General features: G+C 44.2%; 1 protein-coding gene across 3 annotated transcripts; it reads right to left on the minus strand.

Moving 5' to 3' along the window:
- Nucleotides 1-412: 412 nt before the first annotated feature.
- Nucleotides 413-24,560, minus strand: EEF1AKNMT (eEF1A lysine and N-terminal methyltransferase). 3 transcript variants are annotated; one of them, XM_017530012.2, is made up of 8 exons: nt 23,694-24,560; nt 21,352-22,111; nt 19,256-19,455; nt 17,415-17,610; nt 14,725-14,889; nt 12,971-13,189; nt 10,665-10,796; nt 413-1,668 (listed from the first exon to the last, which is right to left on the minus strand). In XM_017530012.2, the coding sequence occupies exons 1-8, from the start codon at nt 23,844-23,846 to the stop codon at nt 1,628-1,630; spliced, it is 1,866 nt and encodes a 621-aa protein (XP_017385501.1). In that variant the 5' UTR covers nt 23,847-24,560; the 3' UTR covers nt 413-1,627. The 3 variants fall into 3 exon arrangements, with proteins under 3 accessions (XP_017385501.1, XP_017385500.1, XP_037595010.1); XM_017530011.2 differs by lacking the exon at nt 413-1,668 and adding an exon at nt 7,665-8,884 and having other exon boundaries at nt 23,694-24,557; XM_037739082.1 differs by lacking the exons at nt 413-1,668; nt 12,971-13,189 and adding an exon at nt 7,665-8,884 and having other exon boundaries at nt 23,694-24,559.
- Between the last annotated feature and the right edge of the window lie 234 nt (nt 24,561-24,794).

The raw sequence follows: 24,794 nt of genomic DNA on the forward strand, positions 1-24,794 counted from the left end.
TGAGTGGCCTAGCCCATCCACAGGGCTCTTTGTAGAAAATTTTTCTGTGGTCCATTTTTCAAATGGCCTGGGGCTTATTCATTATCCTATGGGAAAGTAGATACTGTGGTGGCCATGAGAAAATAGCTCTTCTGGTAAGGAGAGAGCTAGGTATGCAAACATTCGGTTGGCAGTACCCCTGAAATTTAACTTGAAAATTGCACCTAATGGCTTCTGCAAATTAATAGCATTCAGTGGGGGCTCAGCCTTTTTTCTCTGCAGGACATGCTAATAATGTAGGTGCCTTAAAAATTAATAAAATATAGTCCACATAACAGTCATACTTCCTGTGAAAAGCACCTGCCACATATTAAAGAAGCTATCCTTTCATTTTTCTTCATTAAATATAAGGTTCATGAACAAGGATGTTTATTACTTTTATTCATTACAGTATTCCTAGTGCAATAGAAAAATGCCTGATACATAACAGGCACTCCAATAAATATTTATTGAATAAAAGAATCATTTAATAAAGTCCTTATGAGTTGAATCTGTATGCAAGTCTTTGTAGTAAGTATTAAATGTATTGTAACCTTCCTTGACCAAAATAACAGCAATTTCATTTTCCCTAACAACTTTCTTTAAATACCCTCACAATTTCCTTCTTCCTTCCTGGGTAGTCTATTAGCATCCTCAGAAGACTGGTAGAGAGATCCAAGCCTTATTTTCAAGAATAAAAGCTGGAAATCATTATTTCCAGCTTTTTCCAGAGCCATAGATTAAATCTCAACAGAACCCAGATGGGCTATAGGACTTGCTGACCTGCTGAAGGGGCTCTGCAGAGTACTGTACCATCTTGTAGGCATAGTACTGGGTTTGGCTGAGATTTACTCTACAACCCTGAAATAACCATTTTCAGCTTTTATGAGAACAAACAGAGAAGATGGTCTATAGGACCTGCTGATGTGCTGAAGGGGCCCTGCAGAGTATTGTTCCATCTTGCCTAAATAAATAAAATGTATCACTATATTGATTAGGTGTTTGTTTCGTGCTTTCATTAAAGAACCAATCTTGTTTTGCCACTCTTGGTTTGTAGACAGAAACCAAGTTTCTTGGTTTCATAAATAGAATGAATCTGACTAATTCAAACCCTCAGCTCCACAAAATATTGCAATCATTCAAATTTTCATGAGAAAAGACATTTATTTATTTATGAAATGTGCATGCTTTTATTGACTAAGCAGACTCCTTGAGGGTGATGAAGTGGGAAGAATGGGGGACTCTGATCAAGCACTGCTTGTGAGGCAGTGCTTCACAAGCTTGTAGGTGATCGAGATAGTGGCCACTCCTCTCCGGCTTGCCCTCCACTTGGTTGAAGGCCTTACTGTTGAAGGCGCCCACCATGTACCCACCATCTCGTCCCCCATCTTGGGCAGGATAATCATGTCCTGCAGGTGCATGTTCACCACCTCTGGCTTCTGCATAGGCGGTGCCCCTTTCTTGGCCTTGCGCAGGTGCTTCAGCAGCAAGTACTGCTTCCACCACAGGCCACGGTGCAGCTTCATTCGCTGCTTGCATGACACGTCCAGCAGCGGATTGGGGTGCACACCACAAGAGATGAACTTGCAGAAGGTCCGCTTATTCTGCTTCACTGCTTTTTCTGCTCCACTTCTGTCATCTTGCTGGTTTCTTGGAACAGCAGAAAAGACAGATTTTTTTTGTTTCAGTTTTTTCTTTTTTTTAGACGAAGTCTCACTCTGTCACCCAGGCTGGAGTGCAATGGCACGATCTCGGCTCACTGCAACCTCTGCCTCCCAGGTTCAAGTCTCAGCTTTCCGAGAACCTCCTGGGATAGCATGCGGCCCACAGTCCATGCAATCTCTGGTTCTGTGGGGAGGCACACGCACATGAGATTATAGGTGCCTGCTACCACGCCCAGCTAAGTTTTTGTATTTGTAGTAGAGACGGGGTTTCACCATCTTAGCCAGGTTGATCATTGAACTCCTGACCTCGTGATCCACCCACCTCGCCTCCCAAAGTGGAAAAGACTTTTTTAAAAACAACATGCCTCAAAGTTCTCCAGTGAAATAGAAAACCCAAACTGCTTCCCTTTTCAGCGCTGAAATATAACATCCTATAGCAGCTATTTCTAGATCTGTTTATCAGAATTGTTTAAAGCTTTTCAAAAAATGCAGATTCCTTGGCTGTACACTGTCCTACTCCATCATCCTCCCTCCCCCCCACCACACACACACACACCCCTACATCATAGATCTGGGATATGGTCCAGAATCAGTATATAGGAAATGGACCCCAGATGGTTTTGTTGTGCAACCAGATTTTGGAACCACCTTCTAAGCTGTGCTGCTATATATATATATATACACACATATATATATTAAAAACACCCAGAACTACTGACTACAAACCAGGGACTCCTTTCCCCTTATTCTAAGGAAGGGATTGTGTTTCCCAGCCCACCTATCCTCCTACATACGTAGGAGCTACAAACTCAAATGCCTGTTGGACCAGGCATGTAACATAAATGCAGGAAAGATGCAGACACAGAGCAGTAGGGACTGTGGCAAACACCACCCATCCACAAGGCACAGATGCTTACCAGTTCCAGCCAAGTATGAACATGGACCTGTCATCACAGGAGCTTCTAAATTCTTAAAAGAATACAGAAATTTTCTAGATTTTGTATAAAATGATATTCCAATCTATAGATCTTATTCAAAATGTCTGGTGAAGACTAAACACATCTGGGGTAGCTTGTGGCCCAGAGCCCATGCAGTCTCTGGTTCTGTGGGATGGCACAAACAAACCCCTTTTAGGCTATGTATTCATTCCCGAAGGCTGCTGAAACAAATTACCACAAACTTGATGGCATACGACAACTGACATTTATTCTCTCACAACTGTAAAGGCCAGAAGTCCGCGAAGTGTTGACTCCAAAGTCTGCAGGTGGGTCCCTCGGGAGGCTCTGAGGGAGAATCATTCCTTGCCTCTTTCCTAGCTTCTGGTAGCTGCTAGCAATCCTGCTTCCGTTCTTTGGCTCGCGGGGATGTCTCGCCGATTTGCCTCTGTCTTCGTAAGGCCTTCTCCCCTGTCTCCCTTGTCTCATTTCCTCCTCTAAGTCCTTATCATTGGATTTAAGGTCCACCCCAATCCAACATGATCTCAGCTTGAGATTCTTAACTTAAATACACCTGCAAAGGCCCTTTTTCCAAATAAGCCCACGTGTATAGGTTCTGGGGTTTAAGACTTGGACACTTCTTTTTAGAGCCACTATTCAAACTACTACAGGTAGGTTTGCATAAAAATTCCATTATTTCAATCAAATTTTACTTCTACCAGCATTTATCTAACTATTTACTTCTATGATGAAAATGACTTACATCTTGGCAGAAACTTGAAGACATGCCAGCTCAGGCCCAGATGCATGTTGTTACTTTTTTTTTTTCTTATATGCTTCTAGTTTTATGTGTTACTAGTGTTATTCCATTGCTGTATTTCCTGCCATTACTTCTAAAATCAGGGATGTAGGGGTAAAAGGATCTCTGCCTTACACGGGGTTCCACCATTGAAAATGTCCTTGATTGGACAAAATGGTGCTGTCTGCATGTGCATAGGCAGGATATCAGGGAATGGTGGAAGAGCAGAGGGCATAGGGTACTGGGTGAAGCAAGAGAACAATAGGTAAAGTAAAAGTCTATCTTCATTGACCAGAGAAAGACACAGGAAATATGGCTCAGGTGAAACAACCCCTGGAGGTGTCAGGTTCTCAAGAAGAATTTTTTACAGACACCCCAGCACTTAAATGTGATTTCTAGTGCCATCTACTGGGAAGCATAGGAGCCAAGTGAGACCTGGGCTAGAAAAACAAAACCATGAGTCCAGCCTTCAGTCACTTTAAGGGGGCAGCTTTTATTGAGGCTGGATTTTTTTGTCCAAAGGAGAGGATCTACAAAGACTCTTAGCAAACATCTGACCAACTTCTGTGCTGCTCTTACACTTAATGCACATGTGGTTGCTGACTCATGCACGTGCTGTGTAATTTGTTCTCCTCAGCTAGTTGGTGAACAGAAGCTGTGTCTTTTTCCTCTCTGTATCAGCACAAGCACAGTGTCTGGCACAGAACAACCACTCCAAAAAAAAAAATGCCAGTTGAGTATAAAAAAAGAAAAATCCAACTTAACGATTATTTTTATTATCAACCATTTAGCTGTTAACAAATCTGCAGGAACCAAATGGCAAGACGAGCCACAAGACGGAAACTGGATGACTTATAATTTACTAGACTTTGAGCTTTATGAAGCAGTACTTGGGAGGTACACTCGCGGCCAGTTATATACCAGGGAGTGAAGCAGCTGTGCCCCATGGAGGAAATTGCCCGATGCAACAAGCTGACTCCTCACACTACTGCCATTCACTCAGAGGGCAAAGAGCTAAGGTGTGAGCTAGAGTGAAGGTGGGAGGGAAATATATTCCAATTACCAGGTGACTGCTGTTTGCATTTCAGCGCTAAGCCAGCGGTCGTTAATGAGTCTAGCAATTCCTTCCTCACCTATAACATAAACATCCACAGAACCCCTACCACAGGGGTCCTCAATTTTGGCTACAAAACAGCATCCATCACCTAGAAAGCTTTTTAAAAATTCTGATGCACAGGCTGCACCCCAGACCAATTAAAACAGAGTCTGTGGGGTTGGGGCCAGGCCTAAGCATTTTTTAAAGCTTCCAGGTATATTCAATTTCTATGGCTGCTGTAAGAAGTTACTGCAAATTTAAGGTCTTAAAACAACACAAATTCACTATCTTATAGTTCCATATCAGAAGTCCAAAAAGGGTCTCACTGAGCTAAACTCAAAGTGTTGGTAGAATTGCACTCCCTACTGGAAACTCTAGGGAAGAATTGGTTTTCTTACCTTCTCCAGCTTCTAGAGGCTGCCCATGTTCCTTAGCTACTGGCTTCTGGTATTCAAAGCCAGCAATGACTGGTGAGTCTTCCTCACATTGCTTCACTCTGACACTGACTCTTCTGCCTCCCTCTTCCACATTTTAAGATCCTTGAGATTATGTTGAGTCTACCCAATGTCTATATTTGATTACCCAAAAAATCTATTTTGAAGACAGTTCATTAGCAACACCAAATCCATCTGCTACATTAATCTTCCTTTGCTGTGTAGTGTAATGTAACATTCATAGGTTGCCAGGATTAGGACATGGACATCTTTGGGAAAACATTATTCTGCTTACCATATCCGATGACTCCAATGTGCAGCTGAGAATAACTACTGGTTGTGCCAGGCACCATGGCTAACACCTGTAATCCTAGCACTTTGGGAGGCCAAGGCAGGCACTTTGGGAGCCCAAGAGTTCAAGACCAGCCTGGACAACATGGTGAAACCTTGTCTCTACCAAAAGTACAAAAATTAGTTGGACATGGTTGTGTGCGCCTATAATCCCAGCTACTCAGGAGGCTAAGGCAAGAGGATTGCTTGAGCCTGGGAGGCAAAAAAAAAAAAAAAAAAAAAAAGAAAGAATAACTACTGGTCTACCCAACCCATAAGATGAGACAGACTTAGAGCAGAGGCCCAGTTAGCAGGCAGCCATGACAGAAGACTGGAAGCATACACTAAAAAGTTGGTGGGGGACAAGGGCAAAAAGGCAGAGAAGGGCAATAGCCTTACAAATTTTACATTGTCACAGAACTTGTTTAGGATGGGGGAGGGGAGGTGCAAATGTCATGTGATTTATTCTCACTCAGTTCTCTAATAGCCCTGGGAAGCTAAATTGTATACTTTCCCAAGGATAATGGGACCATCCCCACTCAGCTGTAGCCATTAAAGAAAATTGAGGTCATAATACAAGATAAGACTTTTCCAGACTTTTGTAACTCGTTGCTATCAGCTTGCTCCTTGTTTTGTACTCAAAGCCTGGGTACCTGCCAGATTCTCAGGCATTCTGTAGGCTGTCTCCCCTATAATCTGCCTCTCTGCAAAATAGATTAAATATAGCTTGAAGATGTATACTGATCAGCCAACACTTTAATGTCAACACACACACACGAGATTCCTGGCTTCTCTTAAAGACCTAGATAAGCTGAGACAGTGTTTCTGTAGGACCACTTGGCTGGGACAGCCACTGCCTTCAGAGGGGACATTTATTCTCTGGTTTGCCACAGGTCTCATCCTAGCCTTTTTGTTTTGTACCTGGCTCACTCACTCCACGTATTTATTACTTGCTTGATCTGAAGCTTGGCATTGAAGCTTACAACCCTCCCCACTCCTCTAGAGCTCTCTTGCCTAAAGTTAGGCTAAATTCCCATAAGGAACCATTTGCCTGTCATTAATGCAAAAGTGAACAGCTCTCCAGTGGAAAAGATGGGATTCAGGCCAATGGCTGTCTGTACATACAAAACTTTTCTCACAACCCAGCAAGCTCCAGAGGGGAGTCAGACTAGGGTTTGAGTAAGCAGCATGCAGCCACCAAGTGTTCTGGTGAACATACTGGTCTCTATTGGTACAAATTTCCTTTGTAGAAAGTTAAGCCAAAAACTGCCTCACTTCTGTCACTTGGTCTTTCTCCAGCCTTTGGCACATAACCAATTTCCTTCTTTTATACTTAAGTCTTGATAATTATCACCCATGAGTGCCTCTTCCCATCTCCAAATATGGATGCAAAATGTAAATCCGTGCCTAACTTCGTGGACCATTCCCCCTAAGATGTAACTGAGAAATTATTCTGATAATGCCTAGAGCTTGGCTGTGCCACTCAAATGTGCTGCTCCAAACTCTACACAGCATTAGTGATCTGACCAAAGACAGGCAGACAAGCTCCTCTAACTCAGGCCCTGGGCCTCTATAACCCATCCTAACACTGTACAAGCTTACAGGTAAGAAAATAGAGTGGTTAGTCGCAGTGGCTCATGCCTGTAATCCCAACACTATGGGAGGCCAAGGCAGGTGGATGACTTGAGCCCAGGAGTCGGAGACCAGCCTGGGCAACATGGTGAAATTGCCTCTACAGAAAATTAGCGAGGTGTAGTGGTACACACTATAGTCCCAGCTATCTGGGAGGCTGAGTTGGGAAGATCATCTGAGCCCAAAAGATCAAGGCTGCAGTGAGCCGTGATGGTGCCACTGCACTCCAGCCTGAGTTACAGAGAGACCCTGTTTCAAAAAAATTTAAAAAAAGATAGAAAAGAGGACTTGCCAAGCAAGGTCCTTTGAGGTACACAGACCTGCTGTGAGGGATAATCTTTCCTTTGTAGAGTTCCAGGGGAAGACCCTCTCCTAAAGAAAGAACACCAAGTATTTCCAATGGATAAGATCCAAAAACACTTCTCTGCACTCTGTCCTCTCCTTAATGGACTGACACTATTTTCTAAGGATGACAACCTGACTGAAATACAGACAGTCCTGACTTACAATTTTTCAAGTTTACAATGGGTTATCAGGATATTAAATGCATTTTCTACTTATGATGGATTTATCAGGATATAACCCCATCCTTAGCTGAAGAGTATCTGTATGCTTCACCTGAAAGGTTAGGGTCCATTTTTAAAGGGCCTGTAGAAAGATGAGCCAGGCGATGAATGGTGACAATGCCTATTTTCCATGGCACTGTTCATTAAGTCAACCTTGGTATAATTAGGAAAGACGAAATTCAAGCCAGTCTTGGAATCACTGGTTTAATGGTTCTCAATAAATGGTTAAGATTGATGTTTCCAGCCGAGTGAAATTTGGGTTTAGATATAGTTTGGGCTTAACAATCCTTTATCTCAGATTAAATGCGACAGTGCTTTAAACCACTTAGAAAAATGCCCGGAACATATTAAGTTTTATTACTAATGTTTCTGGTCATTCTTAGACATTTTCACTTCTACCACCACTCTTTACGCAGAATCTCGCACATAGCTGTCACTCAACGAATGTCAGTAAACAAACACCAGAGATTTCAGTCTGCCAGGTCTCTGACATGCAAAGCCATGAGGCCAGGTCCGTACGCTACCTCCACTGAGAAAAAGACAAATGGCTTAGGCTGTAAGGTTTGCGTCATCAAGGAAAGCTGTCAAATAATGAAGTGGTTAGCAGATTCCTAAAAATTGGAACCATTTCAGCAGCAGTTTCGTCCACAGGGAGAAACTCTATGGATGTCTCACATCTATGGAAACTCTACTCTGTTTATAGTCTTTTGGCATCTTGCTCTGCAATCTCACTTGAGATTACTACTGTAGAACTAAGAGAGGAATAAATCAAAAGCAAACCAGTGTAAGTAGAGATGCAATAAAATTTGGCTGTCTTGAGTCCTGAAAGGCTTGGTGCATACTTGTTAAGGCATGCAGTGTGTGCTAAGGGCTTCAGCAGGGAAATTCTACTCAAAGATATGCTGTAGGAAGCAAAGATGAACCAACCCAAGTGGTACTGAAGAGGACAAGATGGGAAGGACATTTTTATTTTCCCTAATCTTCAGGCAACCTCACCAAGCTGAAAGTCACGTAGCTAAGTATGAAACCAAGAAAAATATGAAGCTTAAGAGTACTGTGCATTGTATTTCTTCAATCTCTGGCAAGCTGGGAGTCCAAGGTCAGTCTAGGCAGGAGGGCTGCTAGACCTAAGCAATCACATAATTTTCACTGTCTTAAGCATATCTGACAGGACATACGTGTCATCCCAACCCCTCCCAGGCTTCCTCAGGGTCCGCTCCAAAGCCTGGGCTGTTTCCAGGAGCTCTGGTGTGGCAAGTTTTTGCTCAGGGTGCAGCTGACAGAACAGGATCTCATTCACTTCACCCTCAATTCGCCGGACATACAGGAGGGGGAACACTGCCTTGAGCCCAGCCAGCACTGAGTCCTTTAGCCCCAAGTCTCGGCACACGAGGTTGAGAATAAAAACACCTATAGGGTAGGAAGAAAAGTCAGAATGACCTCACATCAAGACACATATCAAAGACAAGGATCAGCTTTGAGGAAAATAGCAATTCCTGTTCCAGGGACACTGGTGGACTAAAATGTACTTGTGGTGAGTTTGCAGAGAATACACAGCATACAAAGGCAGATGGAAAAAAGCATGGGGAACATGTGAGCCATAAACAAACTTCAGCCTTATTTTTTGCTCTTCTGTGCTGCTCACACATTATTTTACCATTCTCCACACCTCAGTTTCCCGAAGAATTGCTCTTAGAAAGAAGTGATTCCCAGCTGGGCACAGTAGCTCATGCCTGTAATCACATACTTTGGGAGGCCAAGGCAGGCGGATCACCCAAAGTCAGGAGTTTGAGACTAGCCTAGCCAAAATGGTGAAACCCTGGCTCTACTAAAAATACAAAAATTAGCTGGGCATGATGGTGGACGCCTGTAATCCCAGCTGCTAGGGAGGCTGAGGCAGGCGAATCTTTTGAACCTGGGAGGCAGAGGTTATAGTGAGCCAAAATCCAGCCTGGGCGACAGAGTGAGACTCTGTGTCAACCAATCAATCAATCAATAGAAAGTGATTCCCCTAGCAACTCACAGGGATATTACATTCCTGACATAACCAGTGAGAGGGCCAAGGTTACCCTGACTGCTGACAATTAAGATTCCAAATCAAGCCAGTCACCACAGTGCCTTACGCCAAATCAAAAACACCTAGAGGGCTGTTAACATAGGGATTAAGGGCTATGAAGATTCACTGTTGAAGATTAAATAACGCACTGCCTAGTAGAGCATGTTTAGGAAGCATCATGTAGTAGCTAGAATCACCATGCTGGTGGGAGGGTGAACTGCTACAACCACTTTGTAAAACTGTGTGTTAGCATCTACGAAAGCCAAACATACACATAACCTATGATCCAGCAATTACAACTCTGTGTATATACCCAAGAGATTTGAAAACATAATTCGTCAAAAGGCACATATCAGAATGTTAATGGCAGCACTATTACAATAGACCCACACAGGAAACAACCCAAATACCAACAGTAGAACGGATACATGAATTGTTGTAAGTCACATGATACAACACAGCAATAAAAATAAGCCATGTAAGCACAACACTGTGAATGAATCTCACAAACATCACGTTGAGTGAAAGAAAAAAAATGGAAACTTAAAAAGTACGTTCGGCCAAGTGCAGTGGCTCATTTCTGTAATCCCAGCAGTTTAGGGGTCCAAGGTAGGAGGACTGCCAGAGGTTAGAGTTTGAGACTAGACTGGGCACATAGTGAGATCCTGTCTCTATAAAAAATAAAAATAAAAAAATTAGCCAGGCATGGTGGCATGCACCTATAGTCCCAGCTACTCAGGTGACTGAGGTGGCAGGATTCCTTGAGATTAGGAGTTTGAGGCTACGGTGAGCCTTGATCATGCCACTGCACTCCAGCCTGGGAAACAAAGTGAAACCCTGTCTTGAAAAAAAAAAAAAAACAAAGAGAACATTCCAACATTCTGTGATTCCATTTATATAAAGAACAAGAACAGGCAAAATTAAGCTGGGTAGACAGAAGTTAAGATAGTGATTACTCTTGGGAGGACAAGTTACCAAAAGGGGATAAGAGACTTCAGGTGAGCTGGAAATTTTCTCGTGCTAGTAAATGGTTGTATTCAGTTTGGAAATACTGATCGAGCTTGCACTTCTGTGCATTTTTCATTAAAAAGATAAATTTTTTTTAATGGACCCTTCCCTCCTCCCTCTCCATACCTTCAGGAATCAAGATGCTTTTAACTTTCTGTAGAAAAGATTGCTCCACAAATGCTGGGGGTGGACAACTCATTCCCAGTGTTGGGTCCTTACTGTCAACATCAAACATTATGACATCATAGCGAGGCTGTGCTGGGAAAAAGAAGGAAAAGAGTCCTTGTCTTTTCTGGATAAAATAATACCATGTACATTCCTACACTATACTTCCTGTTTACCAGTGATGGGCAGGGTGACTAAGTCAGAAGGATGACATGGAGGATGTGGTTTGCCTGAAAGGGCACTGATGTCATGGCCCTGGGGGTCCTTGTCATCAGGGTTCAGAGTGTCCCATAGTAAAGATGGAAACTTCTTCCACATTTAAAATCACCTTCCAAAGGCAAAAACATTAATGGGGCCACTTTAGCATGAATATTTCTTGGTTAAGAGTGTATCAAGACCAGTGGCTTTTGACTCCGGCAGAACATTACAATCACCTTGGGAAGCTTCTAATGTGGACTACACTCCTGACCAACAGAATATCCTGGGGTGGTGGTGGGGGATAGCAGGGGGCGGCAAATGGGAGGAGAGATGGGAAGCCTCTGGTATTTTTCTTGAGCTTTCCAGGTAATTCTAAATACAGTCAGGGTTAAGAACCACTGATATAGACAAAGCAGTTAAGCCTGTAAGGACTGACCCAGTAAACAGAAACTTTTAACTCTGAAAACAGCACATTTTGCCTCATAAGAGAAAATGTTCTGAAATTTGAGTGTTATCTTTGCAGTTCCATAAACAAGAGCTGACTCAAGAAAGAAATGATTTTGCTAAATAGGTGAGAAAGAGCCGATGATGATATGGATATGCTCCTTATTATAATGTTAAATTGTTTTTATAAGGGGTAGGTCTGCAATGTCACTGACATGTTTTTAGGAAATTTTGAAACTGCGATAGTAATTATTCAATATAATTAAATATTTAATTAGTACTGCTGCACGCTTATCACTGTCATAGCACAAGATCTGATTTTGGTTTTTTAAAAGAGAACATGTTGGCTCATCAAAGTCCAAAGAAAACAATAGCCTTCATTTGCAGACTTGAGCCCAGTAATCTAAAAGGTTTTGGTGGTTACAGAAGATGGGGGAAGCCATTGAAAACTGATCTACAGACAGCAACAGCAGTAACATCATGCATTAAGTACTTACCATGTGCATGGCACTGTTGTAAATACTTCACCATATTAGTATCTAGGGGTTTGGGCACCTCAACTAACCCTAGCTTCAGAGAAGAAACCTATGAAACTGTTACGATTCAACTCAGTTTGCCATTGAATTTAAGATAGCATCTGTTCAATACTCCTCCCAGGCATCCTAGTTTGCCACACCCTTACTGGAAGATAGTCTAATTCAGTGAGAGCAGAGTATCTGTTATGAAATGAGCAGACTAGGAAGGGTGGCCTGAGCTCCCCGGTACAACTACACCAACCTAACTGCCTTCTCTCCAAAGGACTGAAGTTCCAGAAAGTACTACAGTCAACGGCGTCCTATCTACATAATGAGCAGACTTATTGTCTCTAGTATTTTGCAGAAAACTGTTATACTTATGGTTTTTGTCCTAAATCTGGGATGCAAATTACTAGAGTAAATGGAACCTTAATTCTAGTTGCAGAAGGCCTATCAAAATTACCACAGAGTAGCATCTGCATCAAGGTTTCTCCATCTCAGAACCATGGAAATTCTGGGCCAGATAAGTCTGTCATCAGTGCCTGTCCTGCACACTGTAAGATGTTTACTAGCATCCTAGACCTTTACCGGTTAGATGCCAGTAGCAACATCCCCCACCCTGATTTCTGACAACCAAAAACTTTCTGAATACATTACCAGATCTAAGACCCTGAGGTTGTAAACCACTGATCCTACAGGAATACTGTTTTGCTTTATTTCTGGCTTCACCTCTAGTTGAAATATTTACCAGAAACACCACCCAACATACATTCCACCTTTTCTTTTCCATTTCTTCCCCCAGCCAGACTTCAGGTTTCTTAAGATGGTGAGGAAATGACAAACTTACAGGTCAGAAAAAAGCCCACTGGTCTGTTGGCACCATAAGGGCAGGAATGGCCTGTTTTATTTATTACTGTTCATTCACACCTAACACAGTGCTAAGCATATAGCTGGTACCCCAGTGAATAAGTATATCAACAAATGAGCAAGCTGAAGACTGGAATGATACTCATGCACTCTCTTAGAGATAAACTGTAGAGGCCCTTGTAGGCCTGACAATGTTGGATCAATCATCCCTCAACACCCCTTCCAATGCTCCAAAAGCAGTACCTTCTTCTCCTTCTGCCAGGCTGGCAATATAGTCCAGGCCATCTGCAATGTGGACCTTCATTCGGTCACTCCGGGAGAAGCCAAACCACTGGGTGGCCACTTCCAACATCGAGGGGTCGATTTCTACAGCATCAATGCAGGACTTTGGGAAATGATCGTGGACAAAGAGGGGGAGGCTGCCCCCACCCAGGCCTACCACCAACAATGCCAGTGGGATCTCTGTAAGAAAAGAATAGAGCATCACATTGCCACCTGTTCACTGGAAAATTCTGTACCAGCCTCAGGGAGGCAAAAGGGAAAGTCAGCTTATTGTCTCTACTCAGGGGGTACAAGATTTAGAGGTCTCCCTATCTCAGTCCAGAAATCTAGGAGTCAATTTGACATCTGAAAACTCAATCCTGGATTCATGATGACTAGATCCAGAAGATGAACAGTGTGTTATTATTGTCTCTTAAAGATCTCAAAGCAGCCAGGGGCGGTGGCTCACACCTGTAATCCCAGCACTTTGGGAGGCCTAGGTGAGCAGATTACTTGAGCCCAAGAGTTTGAGATCAGCCTCAGCAACATGGTGAAATCAACGAAAAGTAGAAAAATTAGCTTGCATGGTGGCACATACCTGTGGTACTAGCTACATGGGAGGCGGAGGTGGGAGCCTGAGGAGGTCAAGGCTGCAGTGGGCTGTGATCCACCACTGCACTCTAGGCCTGAGAAAAAGTGAATCCCTGTCTCAAAAAAAAAACCTCAAAGCATTCAGCCGACATGATCTCAATAACTCTAATAACAAGAGTTATTAGACCTCTCGGGAGAGTTGGGGGTTAAAAAAAAAAAAGAGAGTTATTAGACCTCTCTAGGAAAGGGAAGAGGGAAGAAAAGTGGCCAAGCAATCTTGCTCATGATTACAAGGCAGCAGAGGTGCAATGCTCCTTGCCCTTGACTCAAAAGGCCACACTGTCTTCTCAGACACCCTCACCAAGTAAGGGTAAGCCATTCAAGTTCCACAAATCACAGGAAAACAAAGGCCTAAATCCTACCCCTAAGCACAGACCACAGCCACCACAAGGGATCAAGGGAAGACAACAAACAAAAAAATCACCCAAATTAGGTGGGTGACAGACCCTGAGGATTAAATCTAAGAACTGAGATTCCAGTGACATACCTTAACACTAAGATAGGATAAAAGAATAGGGTGTTTCAAGAAGGCACATTCAGGGACTTCAGGTGAAAACGGTTACAATCACAGACAGAAACATGAACATTTTTACTAATGCAGTCAGCTCCAAACCTGCAGTGATAAGGCTATGACTGTATTAACATAATATGAATCTTTTTAAAGTAGAAATTCAAGATAGAATTGCATCTTTTGTTCAAATAATGCATTACAGAGAAGCTGAACAATTAAAATCTGTGTATTTTACATATCTCATTGAATACACTATATACCGTAATTTTAAAAAGAAATGAACAGAAAAAATACAATTTAGACCCAACATATTTCAATACAATTTCAATAAAACAAGCTGAGTTTGAGGCAACAGTTACTTAGAATGCTCATTAACTTGTAAGATGGCTGAGATGAAGAAAGATAACGTTGTCAGTTTGTAATCACTGTTCTTCAACTACAATGCAGGTGACACCAATTGTTTAGGTCTGTAATCGTTTGTTTTGTTTTGTTTTTTGGTTTTTCTTTTGTTTTTTTTTTTTTAGGTCTGTAATCTTTATCCTCCCTCTGTGGAAGGCAGTGGCATCTCTCTCACCTGGGAGTTGCTCTGTGTTTCTCAGCAGGGCAAGGCCGGCAATCATGGCTTTGTGGTGTTCACAACATAGGTAACTCTTGTCAATGGACTGCTCTGGGGCTGCAGGGAGGTCCTCTGCTTCAGCAGGCCGCTGCTTTTTCCTGTCCTTTTTCCTCTTCTTCTGGGCTAAACAAGAGATATGAAGTCCTACGCTTACTTACACTAGACCTCAGGAAGCAAGGGTTACCAGCATCAGTGTGCTCCAGATGGCTTGAACACACTCAAAAGACCCAATTGTTAAAATGTTGGAAACTGGCTGACATCATGTTGATATGTTGAAACTGGCTGTAGTAAAATAGTTTGGGTGTTTATTCCCTAGAAACCTCATGTTGAAATGTGGTCCACAATGTCAGAGCCACCATGATGGTCATGGGGGCAGATCCCTCATGAATGGTTGGGTGCCTCCCCCACGGTAATGAGCAAGTTCTTCCTCTAGAGCTGTTGTTTAAAAGAGCCTGGCATCTCTCTTGCTCCCTCTCTTGCCATGTGATGTGCCAGCTCTCTCTTCACCTTCTATGACAATTTTAAGCTTGCTGAAGCCTCACCAGAAGCAGATGTAGGTGCCATGCTTCTTGTACAGTCTGCAGAACCATAAGCCAAAATAAACTGCTTTTCTTTACAAATTGCCCAGCCTCAGGTATTCCTTTATAGCAACGTAAAGCAAACACAGTGGTGGTACTTATACTAGACAACTGATAAACACTATAAATCAGGATTTGCCCCCCAAGCCCACATCACAAAGAGATAGTTATTAAACATTTAACATATACACTAGATACAAGGAAGTTGGAAAAGGAAATGGCAAATGCATACTCAAAAACCTGGGAAAGCTCAACTGAGGAGCCCTGGTGCCTCCCCTCTGAGAAATGTAAGCCCACTAACAAAAGAAAAGATTACTTATAGTCTTTTAAAGAACAATAAAGTTACTAATCACTCCCTATGTGCCAATTACTGTACTGGAACTTTTATTCTTTAAGCTCTTCTAACAACCTTATCATTTTAGGTCTTGGCAAATGAACACACTGAGCCACTGAAGTGTTAGGTAAATAGAGAATCAGCAGATGGTGCAGACCGGATTTGAACCTGGGACTGCCTGTCTCTATCACCTATCAACTTTCTGTTGTGCCACACAGGTAGCACTACTGACCTCTGTTGAACAAGGAAATCATAAGTATTCAAAAAAGGAAAGAAATCCTAAAAAGCCACTCCATTTTCCCTCTCCTCACTCCCTCCACTGCTCCAGGGTATCAAACTAAACGGATAGCTGTGTCTTCATAGGGATCAGCTGCATTTCTCAGCAGCAAAAGGTAATGATGACTGGGGTTGGGGTGCTTTTCAGAGATGTTAAATCACTTTTTAATATGCTCTCCTTCTTTCTCACCAATACTTAGGGAGATCGTTCTTTCCATGAGATCAAAGTGCTAACAAGAAGTCAAGGAACGTGACAATGGTGAAAAAATCTGAAACCCAAACTGAAAGCGGCAAAATATTCTTTTAAGCAATTTTACTAAGGTTTTAGTGAGATGAAACTGAACCAACCTACAGCCAGAGTGACCCCAAAATATGGCAGAAACCCAACAATCTTGGGTGGTTTGGCCAGGGGAAACCCCTAAAGTAAAAAAAGACATTTTGCAGGTAACTTGCTCCTAGACTCAAGACAAATCCATGACCTCAAGCGTCTGAATTCTTTCTCTCCACCCTCCTCCCAGATGGCCTTGCTATAAGGACAGCCCAGTAAGGCAAAGGGAACAACTGGGAATCAGGAGAGCCATTTCGGCTTCCATCCTTGAATCTCTGTGCCTGACTGGGAAGATGCATTGGAGACAGGGAGGGGAGGGGCATTCACTTTTCACTCTCTACATTTGACTTTTGAAGTGATTTCAATGAGCAAGTATTGCTTTTAAAATACAAACTGACACAGCTTGTAAAAAAACACAGGTAAAACAAACTATTGATTCCCCATTAGGGGAAGTTTCTGAGTGTCAGCTGGGAGACCACTTAAAGGGATTCTAGAGGAGATGGTTTAGATCTATATACTATCCAATACCAGCCACTAGCCCCTGTGGCTAAATGTAAATTAATCAGAATTAAAGAAAATTAAAATTCAGTTCCTCAGTTATACCAGTCACATTCCAAATGCTCAGCACTACATACGGCTAGTTGCGACCACATTGGAAACTCCAGTACCAAATAATCTCCTTCATCACAGACAGACCAAATGAACAGCGCTGTGTTCATTAGATGGTCTCTAAGTTACTCGCAAACACCAAAACCCTCTGAAACAGGTGAGTTACACTATGGCGTTACAGGGCTCACCTGCAACTTCCATGGTTCTGGCTCACCTCAGAGGCCTACTGAAACAATACAGAGATGTACATGGAGCACCTACAAAACAGATGCCTTTAAACTGAAGACATTAATGTGATTATCACATGTACTTGGTTTCACTACCCAAGCCCCTTATCACTTCAGAGCCAGGCTCTGTTCAAGAGCAGAATGTACTCTGCTTATCACTACTCACACCTTAAGATTCCAGATGGTTAAGAACCCACAGACACCCAGGTCCATCCTACATCTCGGCCAAGCTCCCAGGAAATCTAGTCCATACCACGGCCACTTGGGTCCCACCACCGTGCCCTATGACACCTCACCTCTGTGAGACACATCCTTTAGCAACCTGGCTTCTGACTGCACCACATTCCTGTTGCTGAGGAATATCAGTCGCCGGAAGAATCGCTTGTCATCCCCTTGCACGTCCTCGATGACATAGTCACCGCTCAAGGGGCTGCAGTCTTGGTGCTGAATGGTCCGGACCCCAATGTCCCCCCCTACAGACAGAAAGGGCACCTGAAGGTACAACCAGAGATGTGGTCAAAACAGCAGCTCATTTAAGAAGTAAGAGAAATTATAACCCCTTCCCCTTGTATGTATATATCCCCATACCATGGTTCTAGACAACAACTACTCCAAAGATTTGCCATTCTATTAAAGTACTTTTCTGGGGCCTTTGATCTCAAAGGTTTAATTCATCTTTTGAAAATCAACTGAACACATAAAGATCTCCCAAAGTTGGTTCTCTCCAAGTTCTTTTAGGGGTTTCTCATCAGTAATCCCTAAAAGAACTCTCAATAATCCAGGATAACCAAAGCTTGAGAGAACCCTCAGGAAGGGGCTGGGATTATGAGAAGGAATCTATACAAGAATAAAGATAAAAAAATTCATGAGGGAAACAAGCACTCCAAATCTAGATAAATTTTCCTTGCCCCTAGTTACTCTCATCTATTTTTCCCCCATTTTTCTAAACCTTAGGAGAAAAATACACTTTCCCCCTAAACTTTCCCACTCCTTCCCCCTATCTTTATATCTATTTGTTTTTTAAAAAGATCTGTAAGACTATTTAATAATCACCAGAATCTCCTGACCCTGCAGACTCAGGCACTGATGTGAGGTCACAAATGAAGCTGCCCAGAGGATCTGGGATTCCCTAAAACAGGGGTCATCAACCCCAAAATTGGCCAGGAAAAATCAAACACATATGCATCTGTAAACATAAGTCAGCCTAGTGGGCAGAACGACAGGCCAGGAAGCCAGGAGCCTGGGTTCTTTTTTTCAGATCTGTTACTATTTGCACCAAGCCTCTAAACACTGTTGCTTTCCCAACTATCACGAAGGATCAAAATTTGGGCAACATAGGGAGACCCTGTCCCTACAAAACATGTAAAAAAAATCTAGCCAGGTATGGTGGCTCACACCTACAGTCCCAGCCAATACTGGAGGCTGAGGTGAGAGGATGGTTTGAACATAGGAGGTTGAGGCTGAGGCTGCAATAAATCATGATCACACCACTGAACCCCATTCTAGCCCAGGCAACAGAGCAAGACCCTATCTCAAAAAACAAAAAAAAGGATCAACTCCTCATCATGAAGTTCTTGCAGTAAAATCACTTGTCCATTACCCATGGTGACCAGGATAGCACAAGATAGTTGGTGTTAACTGATAATACCATATCACCATTTAGGTAAAAACCTTGTTTGCTTCCCAGTAAAACACCTGACCAGCAATGCGAATACCTGGATAACTGTGCTGAGCTGTTTTGGCCCTTTCCCATGTATACCCTCAGATAATGATAGTTCTAAGAAGCAAAATGACCATGGAAGTCCAGTTCAAAAAGTGTGGAAGGAGAAACCCACAATCAGAGCAACTCAAATTAGAAAGAGCTAGAGCCCACAACGTGTACAGCATTTCTTTCCTGCCGTATCTATGGAGTATGAGAGGTCCCCCAGACACTCACACTACTGTGCTCACTTTCCTCTCATTGCCTGGGGCAAAGGACAGTGCTTCCCTGCCATTTAACCCTTAGCTGCTTATATGCCTCCAGGATTAGACAAGGGTCACAGACTCTAGTCCTAGCTCATGCCAAGGCTCCCTCTGACTCCCTGGCTGCTAACATGACTTCAGAGACCCATGAAAGCTGCTACAAAAGCTTTGTTACCTGCTGCTGGGCAGGCATCCCAGCTGGTGCTAACTCCATGACTCTAGCCGACAGCTCGGCTTGGATGTGGTCCATGCTTTCATACTGCTGACCTCGGTGAAGGGCCACTGTAATCAGCCTCCTGAAGCCAGCACTGGCAGCCAGCTGTTTCCGGCCCTCATCCATGCCAAAGAGCCACTCAGTCTCCCGGCCCTGGGGGACTAGAAAAAGAAACCTGGTTACAGGGAATCCTGGAAATAGTGTTCAAGCCCACAACCAATATGGCCCCAAAGGCCAAAAAGCCAGTCCCTGTCCAAGACCAGCATCTTCCCCAACTGTGACCCAATGAAGAACTATCAATTCTCTAGTTCACAACACCTAGGGCAAGGCAGCCCATCAGACATGAGGCAGGACCAAGGGTAAAGAAGAAGTGTGGGCAAGTCTGGAGGGGAAGGAGGCAGGCACCTACCACAACAAAACAGCAATAATGCCAATACTAATAAATCATACTAGGTATGACTCCAAGCAGTTGACAAATATAAATTAATGGAATCCTCCAACAGCCCAAGATGTAAGTAGTTTTAGTATTATTCCCATTTTTAAAAATAAGGAAATTGAGAAACGGAAGTTACATAATTTGCCCAAGTTCAAAACATAAGTAAATGGCAAAGCTGGGACTCAAACCCAGGCAGTCTAGCCCCAGACTCTCTACCCATGCTTGTATTCACTGCATTATTTATTTCCACACATGGACAGATAGAATTATAGAATATTTGAAAAACTGGCTTAGTCACCAGGAAAAAAATTACCATAATACCATGACCATAAATACTTTGCATTTGTCTAGAATGTTCTACTTTTGAAAGCATTTCCTCATACTATCTTCTTGATCCTTATTAAGGTAAATCTGATATCCCTTACTGCTTTCAGTAATAATGACTAACATTTACACAGCACTTCCAAGGTCAAGTACCATTTCTAAGAGCTTTTATACTTCTCACAACTACACCAGAGTTACAATCCCACTTTATAGATGAGAAAACCAAGGCAGATAAAGAAACGTAACCTGCCGGGCGCTGTGGCTCACGCCTGTAATCCCAGCTCTTAGGGAGGCAGAGGCGGGAGGATAGCTTAAGCCCAGGAGTTCGAGACCTGCCTGGGCAATATAGCGAGACCCCGTTCTCCACAAAAAGGAAAAAAACAAAAAGACAAAAAAAAAAAAAAAAAAAAAAAAAAAAAGAAAGAAACGTAACCTGTCTAATGTCACACCATCAGGAAGTGACTGAGCCAAAACTGAAACCCAAACAGTCTGGTTCTAGAGCTCACTTTTTTAGCTGCTGCCCTATACTGCCTCTGTAAATTTTGCAAAGAAGCCCAGCAACTTCCCCAGGTCCTGCAGCTCACAGGCTACAGCTGGGACTAGAACCTATGTCTTAGGCTAGCTAATCCAGCATTACTTCTATTACCCCATGCTACAAAGTCAATTAGCATCTCTATGTCATATGTGGCCTCCTAAATTTCTTTCTTTCTTTTTTTTTTGAGACAGAGTTTCACTCTTGTTACCCAGGCTGGAGTGCAATGGCACGATCTCGGCTCACCGCAACCTCCGCCTCCCGGGTTCAGGCAATTCTCCTGCCCCAGCCTCCTGAGTCGCTGGGATTACAGGCATGCGCCACCATGCCCAGCTAATTTTTTGTATTTTTAGTAGAGACGGGGTTTCACCGTGTTGACCAGGACGCTCTCGATCTCTTGACCTCATGATCCACCCGTCTCGGCCTCCCACAGTGCTGGGATTACAGGCTTGAGCCACCGCGCCCGGCCTCCTAAATTTATTTCTATCCTCTCTCTTTCCTACCAACCCCATTCTCACACTTCATCAAGTCTTTGCAATGGAAGATGAGAAGAAGAAGAAATAGGTCTCAACTTGAAGTAGGTTGCTAGAGAGCTATTACTCCCCTTTCATCATGCCTGAGGTAGTCTAATCCTCGGGATGTACAAACCCCTGCAAGATAAAAACAGTCAAGAATCCCACCAAAGCCCCAGCCCAGCCCCAGCCCCAGCCCCCAGCCCCTGTAAGCCAGCCCCTCCAAGAAAGAGAGGGAGCAATCCCAACTCACTGATGAAAATCGCAAAACGATTGTCCCGCGATGGTTTCACAGTGGGGCTGTCCACCACGTGGAGGGTGTAGCGTGGCTCCCCCGTGTCCCCATCGCACAAGTCCAGAGACACACTCCCCAGCCTGGCCTTGCGGCGCAGCTGGCTGCACAGCCAGGCATACTGCTGCCGCTCCCGCACCGCTTCAGCCAGCTGCTCGGCACTCTCCAGCCGCACAGGCTTGCCCTGCTCCTGAGCACACAGCTCAAAGATCTGAAGGGCAGAGCCAGGGACTGGCCTGAACTTGGTCATGATGAAGGCAAAGACAGGCAAGGAGAACTGAGACTCTGCTTCCAACACCTGGTCCTGGCTGTTGGCCACTTGGTGCACCCTCACCATCCACCCCTCCCGGGAGAAGTGACCCACTGCTTTCTTCAGGATGTGAGCCTGAGCCAGGGAGATGCAGAGGTAGCGACCGCCCACCTGCAGGACACGGCCAACCTCGGCCAGCATCCTGTCCACCTGTTGCAGGGTCTTCTCTTCCTCATCTGTCAGAACAGCATCCAGGGTGCCCTTGTCCAACACCACCTGGAACGACGCATCAGGAAACTCCATCTGCGTCATGTCCATCTTCAAGAATCTCATCTGGGGCCGTCGGGTGGCATTGCATTCCTTCATTTGCTTGATTACAACCTCGCTGATGTCGATGTTCACTATATCTTGATAGCCCACATCATACAGTTGCTCACTCAGTTCTGAGTTGCCACACCCAATCACCAGCACCTGGAGAAAAAATTCACAAGAGGGAGGTAATCAAAGCAAAGGACTGTGCTTCAGGTACTTCAAGGAATCAACTCTCACCTTGGCTGATGCACATTTTCAGAAGGTGGAGATGCTAAAGAGCAACATTGTAGAGTTGATTCTATCTTGAAACACCACATATATTTGCTATGGAAAACTACATTCAGCTACAATACAGCTTATATGAAAATGGGCTTTGTGTTGCAGAAACAAATTAATCATGGTTGTTCTTTTCTCTAAAACATGCACTTATTACGTGGGAATTAATAGGAAGTCAGAGAATCCAAATACAGAGTTACAGTTGAAATCCTGGAGCTGGAATAACCCTATTTCCTCAATCCACTCAAGCCTTTGGCTCCACTAGACAATAAAGTACGCTTTGTGATGATTCAAGCCGTACTTCCATCACAGATTCCATCTCATGATACTTGGCTATTTTCTGAAGCCAAACTTAAAATTCATATTGTTGTCTCCTTCTCCATTTATCCTCAGAAATTCTGATTTACCATCTCTGGAAAAGCATGGTACAAAGAGATGTGCATATGCTTTGGAGCCAGACAGGCCTGAGTTTAAATCCCCACATGACCACTTACTACATGTATGATCTTGGGGAAAAAAAAAAAANCTCAGTTTCCTCAACTGTAAAATGCATGCATGGCCACTCACCTGAGTTTATGATGAGAATTCAGACTGCACATACACAGCACCCAACATAAGGCCTGGCACTAAAGCTTTCCCACAAATGTTAGTTTTCTACCTTTCCTCCTTCCCTGCCTCCAGTACAATTTCACCTATACCAAACTCGTTATTGTACTTATCACGTTTCACCTGTGGAACACACACAGGGTTTATGTCTTAATGCTCTTATAGCTTAAGGACTGAGCACAGTGCCTGAAACTCAAGAAGAACTCAAAAACTATTTGATAAACAAATTCATACACAAAGTCACACCTGCTGCAGGTTGCACAGAAACACACAATGAGAGAACACACTTTCAGGAAGTCACATCTGGGTTGAACTACTAAGGAAGTCCCTCTTCAAGTAGGGTTATTAATCCAAGAATGAGCTGGAGTGGGAGGTCTATTAGCTGAAAACCTTTAAAATTTTTTTTTTCTTTTTTTGTAACAGGGTCTCACTCTGCCACCCAGGCTGGAGTGCAGTGGCGTGATCATGGCTCACTGAAGCCTCGACCTCCTCGACTCAAGCGATCCTCCCGAGTAGCCGGAACTACAGACGCATGCCACCACGCCCAGCTAATTTTTTCGTTTTTTTGTAGAGACGAGATCTCATTATGTTCCCTAGGCTGGTCACTAACTCCTGGGCTCAAGCGATTCTCCCACCTGGGTCTCCCAAAGTGCTGGGATTATAGGTATGAGCCACCGCGCCCGGCCTGAAAGAATATTTCAGCTTATCTTTCAGCAGGAATGATGCAGGAAACGCTGAAATATGCGCCCAACTAGGGTCCGGTTTCCCCGCCTGTCGCTGTCCACCAACTGCAAGATTCCTGTTACTAGTTCCCACCTTCGGGAGCACGTACGAAGGGCTGCCAGGCCGCGCTCCTCACCTTTTCTCTGGGCTTGATATATTTGTGTAGCACCCCGCACAGTTCCAGGTAGGTTCCATACCACTCGAAAGCTTTCTTTCCTCGCTGCTGGAAGAACTTCTCCCAATAGTCAACGGAGCCAAACTCCTTGGAACTTTTAGGTAACAGGTTCATGTTCCTACTACCGGAGCTGCGTCTTCAAGACTCCCCTATTCCCTGTGAGGTACCATCTGAGGAGCTTGCCCACCACACGCAGGCTCCGGGATACTGCAGTGGGAATTGTTTCCACGGAAAAAGAGTCACATTGATTTGTTCCCCTACTCCAAACCCCACAGATGACCCTTACACGACAAACGCACGCGCGGGCCACTAAATCTCACAGACTCTCGCCCTCTCCTCCGCGCCTGCTGTCCCTGCCCCACGTGAAGAGCCCTCACACTTTCTCAGAGCTAGATTTCCCAGCCCAGCAAACAGATCCGGGTACGAGGCCTTGTGATTTGTCGGCCGACCCATCCCATCGCAGCTAGTCATTGGTCGTTGCTTTGCGTTTCTATCACCTCATTGGCTGCGACGTGTACGCCTTTCGCCGAAGACTCCGTCGCAGCCACAAAAAAGATTTTTTTTAACTTGAGGCCGGCCGACCAATCACGGGGCGGGACGGGGCGGGACCGCGGGGGCCACAGTTGGGGCGGAAGAGGCCGGGCCTCCGTGAGAACAAGATCACATCCGGGTTCCGTGTGAGGGAGGCTGTGCTGGGGCTACGCCCTCGGGCTTCCCGGGTTCGGCGTCCGCCTGTCTTGTAGCCGGCTTTATCACCCACTCAGATCGTGCGCTATACAGGGGCTGAGCATGGCAGGCGGGGAGCGCACTGGTATAGGAGGCCCCAAAAAGAAAAACCCGTACAGATGGGAGGGAAGTGAGGCAGGAAATGAGTAAAGCCAGTCCGTCGTAAAAACGCTGCGCATTGTAACCATGTTAGCTTCTGCGCTCCATCCCCCCGCCTTATTTTGCCCCCTCTGCACCAAAATACAGGATTCTGTTACCAAAGTGTAATAACGTGAAAATTCAGGAGGAAATAGTAACAGCTAGGCATTCAGAGGTGCCTCCTCTCCCTCTTGTCCC

The sequence above is a fragment of the Cebus imitator genome, unplaced genomic scaffold (assembly GCF_001604975.1).
Source record: "Cebus imitator isolate Cc_AM_T3 unplaced genomic scaffold, Cebus_imitator-1.0 Scaffold62, whole genome shotgun sequence".
NCBI classification, from domain to species: domain Eukaryota; kingdom Metazoa; phylum Chordata; class Mammalia; order Primates; family Cebidae; genus Cebus; species Cebus imitator.

Excerpts from the sequence above, each read along its gene's own strand:
- EEF1AKNMT (XM_017530011.2), bottom strand. The coding sequence starts at position 23,846 with ATGAACCTGTTACCTAAAAGTTCCAAGGAGTTTGGCTCCGTTGACTAT. Across the intron at positions 17,611-19,255 it reads GGATGCCTGCCCAGCAGCAG|GTGCCCTTTCTGTCTGTAGG; the intron begins GTAACAAAGCTT and ends TTGTACCTTCAG. Across the intron at positions 8,885-10,664 it reads AAGCATCTTGATTCCTGAAG|GTGTTTTTATTCTCAACCTC; the intron begins GTATGGAGAGGG and ends CCTACCCTATAG.